This window comes from Rhinopithecus roxellana, chromosome 20 (genome assembly GCF_007565055.1).
Source record: "Rhinopithecus roxellana isolate Shanxi Qingling chromosome 20, ASM756505v1, whole genome shotgun sequence".
NCBI classification, from domain to species: Eukaryota; Metazoa; Chordata; class Mammalia; order Primates; family Cercopithecidae; genus Rhinopithecus; species Rhinopithecus roxellana.
This window is the reverse complement of record NC_044568.1, coordinates 1,711,872-1,729,548: the sequence shown is the minus strand read 5'-3', so window position 1 is coordinate 1,729,548 and position 17,677 is coordinate 1,711,872. Positions and strand designations below refer to the sequence as shown.

Genomic DNA, 17,677 nt, shown 5'->3' with positions numbered 1-17,677 from the left:
TACCACTTAACCCTACCATCCTTTCTATATTAACAGTGATGAGGGTCTCTCTTATGCCAGGCACTGTGGGAAGCATTTTGTTCAGTCTTTCACCAAATAGCCGGTGAGCTCCCCACCAAGTTCTATATGGTAGGGATGCAGAGGCCAACAAAATGGCATGTTCCCTGCCCTCAGAGAGCCTACAGTCTAATGGGGGACACAGACCTCCAAACAAGGAACATCAACATTCACCCGCTGTGGCAGCCTGCCCTCCCCTTTCCCCCTGCCCCAGGCACATTGCTTCTGCTAGTTCTGAGAACTCAGCCAAGGTCTTTCTGTATCAGGGGACTTTGCATATGTTAGATTTTGTCAATTTTCTGTTTAGAGTATCCAATGGTATTCCATGGCACTTAGAACAAAAGCTAGGCTTATTTTGTTTCCTTCAAAGCTCTGGTCCCTGCCCTTTTCTCCAATCCCACTCTTACCACCAGAGTTGCTGCTTAGCACAGTGCTCTGATTGGTGTGAATGGCACCCCCCTGGAGTGGAATAGGACACAGCCTGCATAACCATTTGCTCAGGCAGGCTCTCATCTCGGAGTCTTTACTGCAGCCCTTCCCTCAGTCTGGAATTCTCCTCCTCTGCATTGCTGGTGGGTGTTATTTAAACTTGGCTGAGATATGAAAAAATGCTCATCATCACTAATCATCAAAAAAATGCAGATCACAGGCCAGGCGCAATGGTTCACATCTGTAATTCCATCATTTTGGGAGACTGGTGCAGACGGATCACTTGAGGCCAAGAGTTCAAGACCAGCCTGGCCAATACAGTGAAACCCTGTCTCTACCAAAAAATACAAACATTAGCCAGGCATGGTGACTGGCACCTGTAGTCTCAGCTACTTGGGAGGCTGAGGCAGGAGAATCACTTGAACCTGGGAGATGGAGGTTGCAGTGAGCCAAGATTGCACCACTGCACTCCAGCCTTGGTGACAGGTGACAAAAAAAAAAAAAAAATCACTTGTCACCTTGGTGACAAAAAAAAAAAAATCACTACCACAATGAGATATCATCTCATACCAGCCAGAACAGCTTTTTTCTTTCTTTTTTTTTTTTTAATTTTCTTTTTTTTCTGAAATGGAGTCTCACTCTGTCACTCAGGCTAGAGTGCAGTGGCACGATCTCAGCTCACTGCAGCCTCTGCCTCCAGGGTTCAAGCAATTGTCCTCCCTCAGCCTCCCCGGTAGCTGGGATTACAGGTGCCCGCCACCACGCCCGGCTAATTTTTTTGTATTTTTAGTAGAGACGGGGTTTCACCATGTTGGCCAGGCTGGTCTCGAACTCCTGACCTCAGGTGATCCTCCTGCCTTGGCCTCCCAAAGTGCTGGGATTACAGGCGTGAGCCACCAAGCCTGACCAGAACAGCTTTAAACAGTGAAAACCAGTTAAGAAGTCAACACATAACAGATGTTGGCAAGGTTGTGAAGCAAAGGGAATGCTGATGCACTGTCTGTGGGAGTGTGATATGGTTTGGCTCTGTGTCCCCACCCAAATCTCATGTTGAATTGTAATCCCCGCATGTTAGGGGAGGGTCCTGGTGGGAGGTGATCGGATCATGGGGGTGATTTTAATGGTTCAGCACCATCCCCCAGTGCTGTCTGGTGACAGAGTTCTCATGAGAGCTGATTGCTTCCAAGTGTGTAGCACTAGGCCAGGCGCGGTGGCTCACGTCTGTAATCCCAGCACTTTGGGAGGCCGAGGTGGGCAGATCACCTGAGCTTGGGAGTTCGAGACCAGTCCGACCAACATGGAGAAATCCCATCTCTACTAAAAACACAGAATTAACTGGGCACGGTGGCAGGTGCCTGTAATCCCAGCTACTTGGGAGGCTGAGGAGGAGAATTGCTTGAACCCAGGAGGCAGAGGTTGCGGTGAGCTGAGATCGCACCATTGCAGTCTAGTTGCGAAAGAGTAAGTCTCCATCCCCCCCCCCAAAAAAAAAAAAGTGTGTGGCACCTCCCCCTTCACTCTTTCTCTCCAGCTCCATCATGGTAGGACGTGCTTACTTCCCCTTTGCCTTCCACCATGTCTGTAAGTTCCCTGAGGCCTCCAAGCCATGCTTCCTGTTAAGCCTGTGTAAGTGTGAGTCAATTAAACCTCTTTTTTTTTTCATAAATTATCCAGTCTCAGGTAGTTCTTTATAGCAGTGTGAGAATTGACTAATACAAAGTGTAAATTAGTTCAGTCACTGTGGAGAGAGAACTGAGAATCGAACTGAGAATTTGACCAGCAACCCCACTACTGAGTATGTACCCAGAGGAAAATAAGTCATCCTACCAAAAAGACACATCCCTCATATGTCCATCACGACACTATGCATAACAGCAAATATATGGAATTGACACAGGTGCCCATCCACAGTGGACTGGATAAAGAAAATATGGTACAGATACACCATGAAATACTACACAGCCATTAAAAAGGACAAAATCAGGCCAGACGCGGTGGCTCAAGCCTGTAATCCCAGCACTTTGGGAGGCCGAGACGGGCAGATCGCGAGGTCAGGAGATCGAGACCATCCTGGCTAACCCAGTGAAACCCCGTCTCTACTAAAAAATACAAAAAACTAGCCGGGCGAGGTGGCGGGCATCTGGAGTCCCAGCTACTCAGGAGGCTGAGGCAGGAGAATGGCGTAAACCCGGGAGTCGGAGCTTGCAGTGAGCTGAGATCTGGCCACTGCACTCCAGCCTGGGCTACAGAGCGAGACTCCATCTCAAAAACAAAAACAAAAACAAACAAACAAAAAAAGGACAAAATCATAACCTTTGCAGCCCAACCTGAATGCAGCTGAGGCCCTTATCCTAAGTGAATTAATGCAGGACCAGAAAACCAAATACCGCATGTTCTCACTTATTCGTTTATTTTCTTTTTCTTTGAGACGGGGTCTTGCTCTGTTGCCCAGGCTGGAATGCAGTGGTGCGATCTATGCTCACTGCAACCTTGCAACCTCTGCCTCCTGGGTTCAAGCGATTCTCCTGCCTCAGCCTTCCACATAGCTGGGATTACAGGTGCCCACCACCACACTCAGCTAATTTTTGTATTTTTAGTAGAGAAGGGGTTTCACCATGTTGGCCAGGATGGTCTGGAGCTCCTGAACTCAGGTGATCTTCCCACCTTGGCCTCCCAAAGTGCTGGGATTACAGGAGTGAGCCACCACGCCTGGCCCACATGTTCTCATTTATAAATGGAAACTGAATAAACATTGGGTACTCATGGACTTGAATAAGGGAACTGGGAACTACTAGAGGGGGCAGAGAGGGAGGAGGACACTGGTTGAAAAACTACCTACTGGGTACTCTGCTCACTACCTGGGCTAATGGATCCATTTGTACCCCAGACCTCAGCATCATGCAATGTACCCATTAACAAACCTGCATGTACCTCCTGAATCTAAAATAAAAGTCAAAGGTGAAAAAAAAGTTGGTTGAGGTATCACCTTAGAGAGGCCTTACCTGAATATTCTATGTTAAAAAAAGAACAACAAAAAAAAGAACCTTTCCTCCATCTCTTCACCCTAATTAATTTTTCCTTATAGCACTTATCAAGTTGTAATAACATACACTGATATATTTAATTATTTATTTTTGAGACAGAGTTCCACTCTGTTGCCCAGGCTGGAGTGCAGTGGTGCGATCTTGGCTCACTGCAACCTCCGCCTCCTAACTTCAAGTGATTCTCCTGCCTCAGCCTCCCGAGTAGCTGGGATTACAGGTGTGTGCCATCATGCCCAGCTAATTTTTTTGTAATTTTAGTAGAAGCGGGATTTCGCCATGTTGGCTAGGCTGGTCTAGAACTCCTGACCTCAGGTGATCCACCCACCTTGGCCTCCCAAAGTGTTGGGATTACAGATGTGAGCCACCACACCCGGCCTGACATTATTTATTGATTTCCCTGTTCATTGTCTCCCATCCTCAATAAGTTCCTCCAGAGTAGAGAGATTTGTCTTGTTTACACCTGTGCCTCACTCCCTGGCACATAGTAGGAAATGTATATCCATATACACATACCTGTATATGTAAATACATAATATATAGATACAAGGTACATAATATACAGATACCAGTATTATATACCATAATGTATAGATACCATAATATATAGATACCATTATGTATACTATATACATAATATATAGATACCAGATACCAGCATAATATATAGATACAGTATGTTTGTGTCTGTGCACACACAGGCACACACAGACACAAGCAGACACACACATATATATGGAATGAGTTAAATTATGCCAAGAGGAGGCAGAGAAGGGTGAAAATAGAGTGGAAGATGAGATAATGAATATTTAAAAGCAGGTGCTTCTCAAGGCCCTACTGCGTGCCAGGCACTCTTCTAGGATACAGGTATGAGGGGGAGAGATGAGGTTACCTGCCCTCAGGCTCCAGGATTACAGTAATTTATTATCCAGCCTGTATTGTGCCTGTGAATGCACATGGCTCAGCAGTTAGTAAGTGCTCAAGAAACAGTTCTGGGGTACATGAATGGGAAAAAACATTATGCCATTGTGGTGCATTTTAAAAATGCTTTATCTTTTTTTATTCTGAGATGGAGTCTCGCTCTGTCACCCAGGCTGGAGGGCAATGGCACGATCTTGGCTCACTGCAACCTCCGCCCCCCGGGTTCAAGCGATTCTCCTGCCTCAGCCTCCCAAGTAGCTGGGATTACGGGAGTCTGCCAGCACACCTGGCTAATTTTTTTTTCTTTGAGCCGGTGTCTCGCTCTGTCACCCAAGCTGGAGTGCAGTGGTGCGATCTCGGCTCACTGCAACCTCCGCCTCCCAGGTTCAAGCAATTCTCCTGCCTCGGCCTCCTGAGTAGCTGGGATTACAGGCACGGGCCATCACGCCTGGCTAATTTTTGTATTTTTAGTAAAGAGGGGGTTTTGCCATGTAGGTCAGGCTGGTCTTGAACTCCTGACCTCGTGATTCACCTGCCTCGGCCTCCCAAAGTGCCGAGATTACAGGCGTGAGCCACCATGCCTGGCCTAATTTTTGTATTTTTAGTAGAGATGGGGTTTTGTCATGTTGGCCAGGCTGGTCTGGAATTCCTGACCTCAAGTGATCCACCTGCCTTGACTTCCCAAAGTGCTGGGATTACAGGCATGAGCCACCTCACCTGACCTAAAATGCTTTATCTTATCAGGTAACCCCCTTCCTTTGGATAATGGTCAGGAGAAATCTTTTTATCTAAGGTAAAGGAGTGACGTTTAATGAATAAATGGGTCTTAGCACAATGGAACATCAGAAGATGGGCAAGGAAAAGGTAGAGTGGCCCACAGCCCCTGCCCACCACCTCTGCCAGGTGTTACCCTTTGTCCAGTCTTACCAGCAACTGTGTATACAGCAGTGATGGCCAGCAGCCCAACTATGGCCAGGTACAGATCCAGGTGCAAAGACTGCTGGATGAAGATGGCACCTGCATACATGTCTACCTGTGGAGAAAGGAGGTTGATGGATGAACAAATGTATGAATGAACAAATGAACGAATGAATGAATGGACATTTGCAGCCCAGGTTCCCTGGGATCAGGGCCTAGCCTAGATGCTGACAAACACAGAAGAGTCACATATCATCCCTTCTTTATCCATTGCATCCCAGATCAGGGGTCTTAAACTGGAGCCCTGCAGGCCCTGGGCTGATGCAGCAGCCTCCTCAGTGGTCTTTCTGCTTCTGCTTTTGGTCCTCTCCCACTCCATTTTCCACACTGCAACCTTCATTAAATACCATCATGATCACATCATCCTTCTCCTCCCCACTCAAACTCTTAAGTAACTCCCCCATTACCCCCAAGATAAAGGCTAAATAAATGAGGCTAAATACCCACTTCATACTCCCAGACCTCCACAGACTCTGAAATACCCTCTGTTTCTCAATAAGTCATGTGTGCCTGGGCCTCCTAGATGTTGCTTGTGCTGGAGGGCCAGTCCCCTTTCTCTAACTGTAAGTTCCTTCTGGAATGTAACTTCCCCTAGAAGGCTTCCCACATCTGTAGCTTCCCACCAGACTGCAAGTGAACATTCTAGTAAGGAGCTTGTGTGTCTGTCCTGCAGTCTGGAGCTGGCGTGGATTCCCTTATTGTTATTTGGATTGAATGGAACCTCTTCTGCTCCCCCTCACCACTTCCCATAGGACAAGCTCCTCCCTCCTGCCTGGCTGGAAGCGAAGACAGCTTCTGCTGAGGAGCACGTGTCTGGAGGTTGCAATACACCTGTTCTTTGCCACTTCCTAGGAGATCTGCCTATCCAAAGGCCAGGGTGCGGCAGGCACCATCAGCCATCAGCACATCTGATAAACAGTTGATCACCATCTAATTCCAGGAGGAAGAGAACAGTCCTATCCAAGGGTTGGCAGGGTTCTTGGAGTCCCATTGATCAACCCACACCATCCTGAGATGCTGACAAAAAAGTTTTGGCAGGAGTAGGAGAGAAAATCCTTCCCTCCTTTCCTCTACCTTTTCTCCCAATTTCTTCTTCTTCTTCTTCTTTTTTTTTTTTTTTTTTTTTTTTTTTTTTTTTTGAGACGGAGTCTCGCTTTTTTGACCCAGAGTCTCGCTCTTTCACCTAGGCTGGAGTGCAGTGGCGTGATCTTGGCTCACTGCAACCTCCATCTCCCCGGCTCAAGCAATTCTCCTGCCTCAGCCTCCCGAATAGCTGGGACTACAGGCGCCCGCCACCACACCCAGCTAATTTTCATATTTTTTGGTAGAGATGGGGTTTCGCCATGTTGGCCAGACTGGCCTCGAACTCCTGACCTTAAGTGATACACCCACCGCAGCCTCCCAAAGTGCTGAGATTACAGGCGTGAGCCACTGCACCCGACCATTTTCTCCCACTTTCCTCTGTCCCACGCTTACCTCCCCACATCCCATCTTCCTCTAACCTCCCTGCAGCCTACAAAAGAGGAGGAGAAAGGGGATAGGGAGGAGACAGTCCCGAGCAATGATCTGTGCCTTATCTTCTCCCCATGCTGCATGGGTGTGACCAGGCTGTGTCCCCGCCTTACCGAGATCTTGGTGAAGATGTAGATAAACAGGTAGAGTACAGCCAGGATGATGGGAATTCTGATACCACCGAAGCGCTTCCGTAGGTATTCTGGCATCGTGGTGACCTGAGGGCCAGAGCTGAGATTTCACCACCAGCTGACTTCACCACCAGCACGTGACCTCCCCCACACCAGCCCTTCCCATCTGCTCCTGCCCCTGCAACTCAGAGCACAGGTGATCTTCTTGAGATTCTCAATCTGATACTTAAGAAGGGAGGAGAGGCCGGGCGCGGTGGCTCAAGCCTGTAATCCCAGCACTCTGGGAGGCCGAGGCGGGTGGATCACGAAGTCAGGAGATCGAGACCATCCTGGCTAACACGGTGAAACCCCGTCTCTACTAAAAAATACAAAAAACGAGCCGGGCGAGGTAGCGGGCGCCTGTGGTCCCAGCTACTCGGGAGGCTGAGGCAGGAGAATGGCGTAAAAAAACCCGGGGGGCGGAGCTTGCAGTGAGCTGAGATCCGGCCACTGCACTCCAGCCCGGGCGACAGAGCGAGACTCCGTCTCAAAAAAAAAAAAAAAAAAAAAAAAAAAAAAAAAAGAAGGGAGGAGAGGGACCCAGCGCAGTTGGTTCCCATCACTTTGCGAAACTGAGGCAAGAGGATCATTTGAGTGCAGGAGTGTGAGACCAGCCTGGACAACACGGTGAAACCTCATTTCTACAAAAAATATAAATTTAGTCATGCGTGGTGGCAGGTGCCTGTAGTCCCAGCTACTCAGGTGACTGAGGTGGAAGGATCACTTGAGCCTGAGCCCAGGAGGTCGAGGGTGCAGTGAGCCGTGATCATGCCATTGCACTCTAGCCTAAGTGACAGGGAGACCCTGCCTCAAAAAATATACATATGGTAGACAAAAGTAAAGTCTAGGTGGATAATAGATTTAATTGTGAGGCTGTGCACGATGGCTCACACCTGTAATCCAGCACTTTAGGAGGCCAAGGTGGGAGGATCACTTGAGCCCAGGAGTTCAAGACCGGCCTGGGCAACATCTCTATTGCTACAGTAAGACCCCATCTCTATTTTTTTTTTTTTTAAGACATATAACCTAGTAGAAAAATGGGCAAAAGTCCTAGACAAGTTACTTCCTCAAAGAGGAAATACAAAGGGCTGGAAAATGTATAAAAAGAGTTGCCAATTAAAAACAGTGAGATGGCCAGGTGCGGTGGCTCATGCCTGTGATCCTAGCACTTTGGGAGGCGAGGTGGGAGGATCATCTGAGGTCAGGAGTTCGAGATCAGCCTGGCCAACTTGGCGAAACCCCGTCTCTACTAAAAATACAAAAATTAGCTGGGCTTGGTGGCTGTAGTCCCAGCTACTGGGGCAGTGTGTGTGTGGCGGGGGACGGGGTGAGGCAGGAGAATCAAGAATCACTTGAACCCAGGTAGGCGGAGGTTGCAGTGAGCTGAGGGCACGCCACTGCACTCCAGCCTGGGCGACAGAGTGAGACTCCGTCTCAAAAATTTTAAAAAGCAGTGAGATATCACTACACATGCACCAAATTCACAAGAATCTTTAAGTTGGAGAATATAAAATGTCACCAAGGATACACTGAATTGCAGGAAAGGGAATTTTCATATGCTGTTGGTGGGAATATAAATGGATAGAACTACTCTGGGAAAATGTTTGTCAATATATTGTAAAGCCAAAGATGAACATATCCAAGGACCTAGAAATTCCACTCATAGGTAGATTTTCTCATCAATACATGTTTATGTGCAGAAGAACACATTTATGAAAATGCTCACAGCAGTGCTGTCTATCATAGACCAATACTGGGAGCAACTTGAATGCCCATGAACAACAGAATGGATAAACATATTGGGATGTGAGTCATACTACACGATACTGCATAGCAATGAAAATTAACACACCAGCTACATGGAACAAAAGAATATTACTCCAAGCTGGGTGCAGTGGCTCACACCTGTAATCCCAACACTTTGGGAGGCTGAGCCGAGTGGATCACCTGAGGTCAGGAGTTCAAGACCAGCCTGGCCAACATGGGGAAACCCCGTCTCTACTAAAATTACAAAAATTAGTCAGGCGTGGTGGTGGCCGCCTGTAATCCCAGTTACTTGGGAGGTTGAGGCAGAATTGCTTGAATCCAGGAGGCAGATGTTGCGGTGAGCTGAGATCATGCCACTGCACTCCAGCCTGGGCAGCAAAGCGAGACTCTGCCTCAAAATAAAAGAAAAAAATTACTCCAGTTTTCAATTATCTATAACCCACTCTTCACCAAAAAAAGTAAAATTCAACTATATTGTTCAGGCATGCAGACTTAAAACTGTAAAGAAAAGCAAGGAAGTAATTGCTTAATAGGAAAGCCAAAGAGAGAGGAAGGCATTGTGATTTTTCTTTTTTAGAGACAGGGTCTCGCTGTGTCACCCAGGCTGGAGTGCAGTGGTATGATCATAGCTCACTGCAGCCCTGATCTCCTGGGTTCAAGCAATCAATCCTCCTGCCTCAGTCTCCCATCCTCTTGCCTCAGCCTCCTGACTAGCTGGGACTAAAGGTGCACACCACCAGTCTCAGCTAATTCTTTATTTTAATTGTTTTGGTAGAGATGGGGGTCTCACTAGGTTGGCCAGGCTGGTCTCAAACTCCTGGCTTCAAGCAATCCTCCCACCTCAGCCTTCCAAAGAGCTGGGCCTGAGCCACTGTGCCCAGCCAGCATTGTGACTTTCTAAAGGCTTGCAAGGGACATTATATTTCCTTCCTTCCTTCCTTCCTCCCTCCCTCCCTCCTTCCCTACTTCCCTCCCTCCCTTCCTCCCTTCCCTTTCCCTTCCCTTTCCCTTCCCTTTTCTTTTCCTTCTGATGGAGTCTCGCTCTGTCACCCAGGCAGGAGTGCAGTAGTGTGATACTGGCTTACTTCACTCTGCCTCCTGGGTTCAATCAATTCTCCCACTTCAGCCTCCCGAGTAGCTGGAACTACAGGCGCCCGCCACCACGCCTGGCTAATTTTTGTATTTTTAGTGGAGACAGGGTTTCACCATGTTAGCCAGGCTGGTCAAACTCCTGACCTCAAGTGATCTGCCCGCCTCAGCCTCCCAAAATGCTGGGATTACGGGCATGAGCCACTGCACCTGGCTGACACTGTTTTCTGTCTTGATGTGGGTGTTCCTTTAACAATAATCTGTCAAGCTGCACTTTTGTGTTTGGTGTGTGTGTGTGTGTGTGTGTGTGTGTGTGTGTTTTATTGCTTTTCTGAGTGCTTATTTCATGTCCTAATAAAAACAAATTGGGTGGCTTTAAAACTTTTTCTCAACACTTTGGCATTTATTATCTAGGATGGGTTTAACCTCTCCTTTGTATATGTGTAAGACATTGCCCCAAGGATGTCTAGATCCAGGAGATTTTATTTTCTTATTTAACAATAGCTTGTAGATTAGCATGCCTCTATGGACTTCATCCCTTATCACAGCATGAAGTAGTATAGCCTGGCCATTCAGTTCCCTGTTAATGGACATGGTGGTTGTTCCCAGGTTTTTCTATTACAAACAACTACTGCAGCCATTTCAGATCTCTGCATCTGGCCTGCGCAGTGACTCGTACCTGTAATCTCAGCACTTTGGGAGGCTGAGGTGGGTGGATCACGAGGTCAGGAGTTTGAGACCAGCCTGACCAACATGGTGAAACCCTGTCTCTACTAAAGATACAAAAATTAGCCGGGCATGGCGGCAGGTGCCTGTAATCCCAGCTACTTGGGAGGCTGAGGCAGACAATTGCTTGAACCCGCAAGGGGGAGCTTGCAGTGAGCTGAGATCCTGCCACTGCATTCCAGCCTGGGCGACAGAGCAAGACTCCATCTCAAAACAAACAAACAAAACAAAACAAAAACAACAAACTTTGCATTTTCTCAACCTAAGGCTTCACAAGTTCCTTTCTCACTCTCAGCTGATGACGTTATCTTCTGTTTGCCAGAGAAAATGGAAGCCATCAGGTGAGAATGTCTGGCAACCCTAAATATTCACTTACCTGCATTTCTACCATCATATATGCCTTCCCGTAGCAGGCACTCAATGACTTTCTTGATGCATTGACCCATGTTGCCCAGGCTGGTCTCGAACTCCTGGCCTCAAGCAATCCCCCCAACTCGGCCTCCCAAAGTGCTGGGATTACATACATGAGCCACCATGCCCAGCCTACTTTGTGTATTTTTTAACATTTCCATAATAAAAAGCTAAAATCAGTTACTGCTTTACAAACAACACTGTGATATTGTGTGATCTTGCCATGTGCAGTAGAACATCTAGAACAGAATTAAGAAAGTATGAATGATGCAATACTGCCAGTGAGATCATACATGATTTTTCAAAGACTGCTTTTCAGGCCAGGCATGGTGGCTCATGCCTGTAATTCCAGCACTTTGGGAGGCTGAGGCAGGTGGATCAAAAGGTCAGGTATTCGAGACTAGCCTGGCCAACATGGTGAAACCCCCGTCTCTACTAAAAATACAAAAATTAGCTAGGCGTGGTGGTGGGCACCTGTAATCCCAGCTACTTGGGAGGCTGAGGCAGGAGAATTGCTTGAAACTGGGAGGCAGAGGTTTGCAGTGAGCTGAGGTCGGGCCATTGCACTCCAGTCTGGGCAAGAGCAAAACTCTGTCAAAAAAAAAAAAAAAAAAAAAAAAAAAAAAAAAAAAAACCACAAAAAAAATGCTTTTCAAGGAGTCAAAAGCAGCATTATTTTATGTTGACATTTTGTACCAGACAGAAATAGCTCAATTATTACAGTTTTGTGTGCAAAGAAAGAAAAAAAATCACTGAATTATATATATGATTTATATATATATATATATATGATTTAAATCTATCTATCTATCTATCTATCTATCTATCTATCTATCTATCTATCTATATAGATGTAGATATATGATTGAGAGAGGGTCTCGGTGTGTCACACAGGCTGGAGTGCAGTGGTGTGTGATCTCAGCTCACTGCATCCTCTGCCTCCCAGGCTGAAGCAATTCTCATGGCTTCTCAGCCTCCTGAGTAGTTGGGATTATGGGTGCATACCACCATACCTGGCTAATTTTTGTATTTTTTTAGTAGAGACAGGTTTTCACTATGTTGCCCAGCCTGGTCTCGAACTCCTAGCCTCAAGTGATCCGCCTGCCTTGGCCTCCCAAAGTGCTGTGATTACAGGCATGAGCTATATACTTTCATTTTTATTTTTATTTTTTAGTAGAAAGCAGAAACATAGGCTGGGCATGGTGGCTTATGCCTGTAATTCCAGCTACTCAGACTGGGAGGCTGAGGTGTGCAGATCACTTGGGCCTAGGAGTTCAAGACCAGCCTGGGTAACATGGCGGAGTTTTTGTATTTTCTACTAGAAAAAAAAAAATACAAAAATTAGCTGGGTGTGGTGGCATGCATCTGTGGTCCTAGCTGCTGGGGAGGCTGGTGAGACCAGGTGAGCCAAGATTGCACCACTGCATTCCATCCTGGGGACAGAGCCAGACCCTGTCTCAAAAAAATATAGCAGAAACATATTGTGATTTAAGCATTTGAAAGAGATTGTGAGCTTTACATTTGTGTTTTGGTATTTAAAATTGGGGGGGAGGGCCATAATTTTTCCAACCTCCAAACGCCCTCTGTGTGCCTTGGATGTTGGTTACTGGCAGGAAGTGCTACGGACTGGGTTCCTCATTGTCTCACCTGTGGATCATCCCTCCCCTTTACTGGGGCCTCTGAGTGGCAATCTGATGGATGACCATGGGCAGGATGGAGGGATGGCGGGATGAGGGAGGGACTGCAGGGCTGAGATTCCCAAAGCATCTTTCAATTATACAGCATGCCAATGTTCCCTGACTCACCTGACCAGCAATGTAGATAGGGAGGAAGATCCAGGCCAACATCAGCACAGAAAACAAGCCCTGCTCAAGAAAACACAGTCAGGACTTGGCCCGCAGCTCACAACAAGGTACCCATTTGGATTTCCCTCTGCACCCTGAAGCAGCCTGGCCTGAACTCCACCTCTGGTGTAGTCTCTTACTTGCTGAGTAGTTCACCTGCGCTGGCCTTCATATTTCCTTTTTTAACATGGGGAACGGATTCAGGAAGGAAGAGGAGAGTGGAAAAAGAAGGCTTTTGTGACGCTTCCTAGTTCTGTGTCTCCTAAACATCATGTCATCGCTTCATTGTGTCCCCTCCCCTCCTCGGCAGTGATTAAAACAAGGCCATGACAGCAGGCAGATCTGGGTTCAAAGACCGACCACAAGAGTTAACACAGGTCTCCAAGACACATTTTTCTCACCTGGAAAATGGGCATATCAGTGCCTTTCTAGGTGGTTGCAAAGAAATCAGCAAGATGGTACTTAATGAGTACTGTATGCCAGGTGCCTCTCTGCACCCTTTACAAGCATTAACTCATTTGACCCTCATAATGGTTCTACATGGCAGGTACCATTAATATGCCTGTTATGTACATGAGGCCCAGAGAGGTTAAGAAACTTGCCCAGCTGGGTGCGGTGAGTCACGCCTGTAATCCCAGCACTTTGGCAGGCAGAAACCAGCAGATCACTTGTACCCAGGAGTTCAAGACCAACCTGGGCAACACAGTGAAATTCCCGTCTCTACAAAAAATATGAAAATTAGCTAGGCATGGTGGCGTGCACCTGTGATCCCAGCTACTTGGGAGGCTGAAGGGGAAGATGGTTTGAGCCTGGGAGGTGGAGTTTGCAGTGAGCTGTGACCACACCACTGCACTCCAGCTTGGACGATGGAGCGAGACACTGTCTCAAACAAAAACAAAAACAAAAACAAAACAAAAAACCACTTGCCACCCAAGGTCACACAAAAAGCCACTTGCCGCTGAAATTTATAAGAGTTGGAGCAAGAATGTAAACCTAGGCTGTGTGGGTTCAATCTGTAAATGAATCCTATAATGGGATAGTGTATGTAACATATCAAAGTCTGTTCCTGGCATAGAATAAGCATCCCCAAAATATTGGACATTATGAAGGCAATGATCATTATTAATAATCCCCTCCCTGCCCTGACCCCAGTAAAAATCATATCCCAAATGAGCCCTGCTATGTAAGAGAGTGTATCTTATCTCTTGGGTATCTCAGAGGTAGCCAAAAAAAGTCAAAAACTACTGAACTGCAAAATTTTTGCGATGGTTGATTGATGTCTAAAGTACACAGAAATACGCTTCAGTCTCCATGATACCTTCTTTCTTCTGCATCTCTAGAAGAGGAATTCTGAGCCCTCCTCTTCACACACCATTTTTTTAAATTTATTTTTTAAGACATAGTCTCAGAGACTCTGTCGCCCAGGCTGGAGTGTAGTGTCACAATCTCACCTCATCGCAACCTCCATCTCCCAGGTTCAAGTGATTCTCCTGACTCAGCCTCCTGAGTAGCTAGGATTACAGGCGTGCACCACCAAGCCTTGCTAATTTTTGTATTTTTAGTAGAGATGGGGTCTCACTGTGTTGGCCAGGTTGGTCTCAAACTCCTGACCTCAAATGATCCACCCACCTCGGCCTCCCAAAGTGCTGGGATTACAGGCCTGAGCCATTGCGCCCATCCCACTATTTTTGGGGGGTTTTTTGTGTTTTTTTTTTTGGTTTTTTTGGTTTTTGTTTTTGTTTTTTTTTTTGAGACGGAGTCTCACTCTTCTCCTCCTCCTCCCCCTCCTCCTCCTCCTCCTCCTCCCCCTCCTCCTCCTCCCCCTCCTCCTCCTCCCCCTCCTCCTCCTCCCCTCCTCCTCCTCCCCCTCCTCCCTCTTCTCCTCCTCCCCCCTCCTCCTCCTCCTCCTCCTCCTCCTCTTTTTTCCTTTTTTGAGGCAGAGTCTCGCTCCGTCGCCCAGGCTGGAGTGCAGTGGCGCAATCTCGGCTTACTGCAAGCTCCGCCTCCTGGGTTCAGGCCGTTCTCCAGCCTCAGCCTCCTGAGTAGCTGGGACTGCAGATGCCCACCACCACGCCAGGCTAATTTATTGTATTTTTAGTAGAGACAGGGTTTCCCCATGTTAGCCAGGATGGTCTTGATCTCCTAACCTTATGATCTGCCCACCTTGCCTCCCAAAGTGCTGGGATTACAGGGGCACGCCCGGCCCCACCATTCTATTTTTAAAGTGCAGGGCATTCATACAACTTGTCCCTGAGATCTACGTATTAGGTAGAGGTAAGATGTCATCTATGCCCTGAGTAAAATACTTACATTAAGCTCATAAGCTGATACAGAAAGGCCCGTAGCAGCACCTGACCCTGCCAGGCCAATGAAATGTCCACTTCCAACATTGCTGGCAAACAAGGATGCACCCACCTGTGGGAAGATGGAGGGGTCAGATCTTGGAGACAAAGTCGAGGGTACCTGCTCACCACCCCCAATTCTTTCCATGCTCCAAAGGGACAGAGAAGAGAAGTGGAGGAAGGCAGGGCCACCCCTAGCCTATCTGGCATTTTTGTTTACATTAGAATGAGATTCTCCTTTCCCAAGACTCTTACTTGGTCAGAGCCCACCTGTCAGAGATTGGTAGAATAAATATTCATGTCTACAGGGCCGAAAATGCAGATTGCATCCTCTAGGGTTGTGCAGTGCACAGCTTTAACAAACTGTACCCAGTACCCCTGCGGGGGTCGGGGGTCAGGAAAGAAGATGAGAAGTAATGTAGAAAGTGATTCATGATGAGAATCAGGGAGCCTTTTTACTGCCCAGATCTCTTTCTAACTTAGCAAAGTAGATAGTCCTCCTGGTATAGCACTAAATGGCTACTTGATAATGCCAATCCCTGGTCTCCCTGGTCTCAACTGATTGGACACGCCTGGGTACCTGGCCCAAGCTGGGCAAATTATCTTCTCTTTCCTGGGAATTTGAAACAGGGACACCATCTCTGCTGGTCCCTTGGACTAGGGATGTTGAACCAGGGAGGGGTGTGTGTGATGGGGGTGAGGGAGTGATGTGGAGGCATGTTTCACCATGTGCCAGTCATCACTGCCAGTTCAGAGAGAGAGGAGAATGGAGACCTGCACAGGAAGGCAGGCCCAGATGGGCACTCTGGCTCACATTTGTAATCCCAGCACTTTGGGAGGCCGAGGCAGGTGGATCGCTGGAGGTCAGGAGTTTGAGACCAGCCAGGCCAACACGGTGAAACCCCGTCTCTACTAAAAATATAAAAGTTAGCCAAGCGTGGTGGCACATGCCTATAATCTCAGCTACTCAGAAGGCTGAGGCAGGAGAATCGCTTGAGCTGGGGAGGTAGAGGTTGCAATGAGCCAAGATTGCGCCACTGCACTCCAGCCTGGACAACAGAGACTCCGCCTCAAAAAAAAAAAAAGAAAAAAAAAGGCAAATCCAGTGAGGAGGGTAAAGGAGGGAGCAAGAAGAAAAAGAGGAGGAGGAGGAAGGAAAGGAGGAGGAGAAGGGTGAAGGAAGAGAAGAGAGGAGAGAGAATTATGAAAGAGCCATTTTGCCTCCTTATTGACTTTCCTATCAAATTCTTACCAAATTCTGTTTCATGGATCTACGTGTTTATCCTTCTGTCAATATCACACTCTTTTGATTACTATAGCTTTGTAGTAAGTTTTGAAATTGAGAAGTGTGAGTCCACCAACTTTATTCTTATTTTTCAAGATCGTTTTGGCTATTCTGGGTCCCTTGCATTTTCATATGAATTTCAGGATCAGCTTGTTCATTTCTGCCAAAAAAAAAAAAAAAAAAAAGAGCAGAAATTTTGACGGGGATGGGTGTTGAATCTGCAGGTCCATTGGGGGAATATTGCTGCTTTAGCAGTAATAAGTCTTTGAATCCAAGAACTCAGGATGTCTTTTTAATTAGTTAGTTCTTTTTTTCCAGTGACTTTTCAGTGTGTAGTGTTGTATTCTTTTGTCAAATTTATTCCTAAATACTTTATTCTTTTGATGCTATTGTAAGTGGAATTATTCTCTTAATTTCATTTTCAGGTTGTTCACTGCTAGTGTATAAAAATACAATTAATTTTTAAAAACTGATCTTATTATCTGCAATCTGAACTCATTTATAACGTCTAATAGTATTTCTTGGGTTATTTAGAAGTTTCTATGTACAAGATCATGTCTTATGCAAATCAAGATAGCTTTGCTTATTCTTCTTCAACCTGGATACCTTTTACTTCTTTTTCTTGTGAACTGCTTTGGCTAGAACCTCCGGAAAAATGTTGAATACAAGTGGCAAAGGGGATATCTTGTCTCGTTCCTGATCTTAGGGAGAAAAACTTCAGTCTTTCGCCACTAAGTATGTTAGCTGTGGGTGATTTTGTAGATGCCATTTATCAACTTAAAGAAGTTTTCTTCTATTCCTAGTTTGTGGAATGTTTTATCATGAAAGGGTTTTAGATTTTGTTAAACGGTTTGTCTATTCAGACGATCTCATTTTTGTCTTTTATTCTATAATATATATGGTGTATTACATTGATTGATGTTTTTGTATATTAAACCAAACTTCCATTTCTAGGACAAATCTTTCTTGGTCATGGTGTAAATTCATGTTTATATGTTACTAGATTTGGTTTGCTAGTCAGGCATGGTGGCACATGCCTGTGGTCCCAGCTACTTGGGAGGCTGAGGCGAGAGGATCCTTTGAGCCCATGAGTTTGAAGCTACAG

General features: G+C 46.5%; 1 protein-coding gene across 3 annotated transcripts in view; it reads right to left on the bottom strand.

Moving 5' to 3' along the window:
* SLC5A11 (solute carrier family 5 member 11) overlaps positions 1-17,677 on the bottom strand; it is a 97,780-nt gene that overhangs the window by 36,683 nt on the left and 43,420 nt on the right. For 2 of the 3 annotated variants that reach the window (XM_030925145.1, XM_010367862.2), the window contains 4 exons: positions 15,256-15,360; positions 12,907-12,966; positions 7,052-7,156; positions 5,376-5,481 (listed from right to left, as the gene is read on the bottom strand). In XM_030925145.1, the coding sequence (XP_030781005.1) occupies positions 5,376-5,481; positions 7,052-7,156; positions 12,907-12,966; positions 15,256-15,360 (376 nt within the window). Of the gene's footprint in view, positions 1-5,375; positions 5,482-7,051; positions 7,157-12,906; positions 12,967-15,255; positions 15,361-16,539; positions 16,691-17,677 lie in introns of those variants that run through there. The other variant, XM_030925146.1, reaches the window with a different exon arrangement.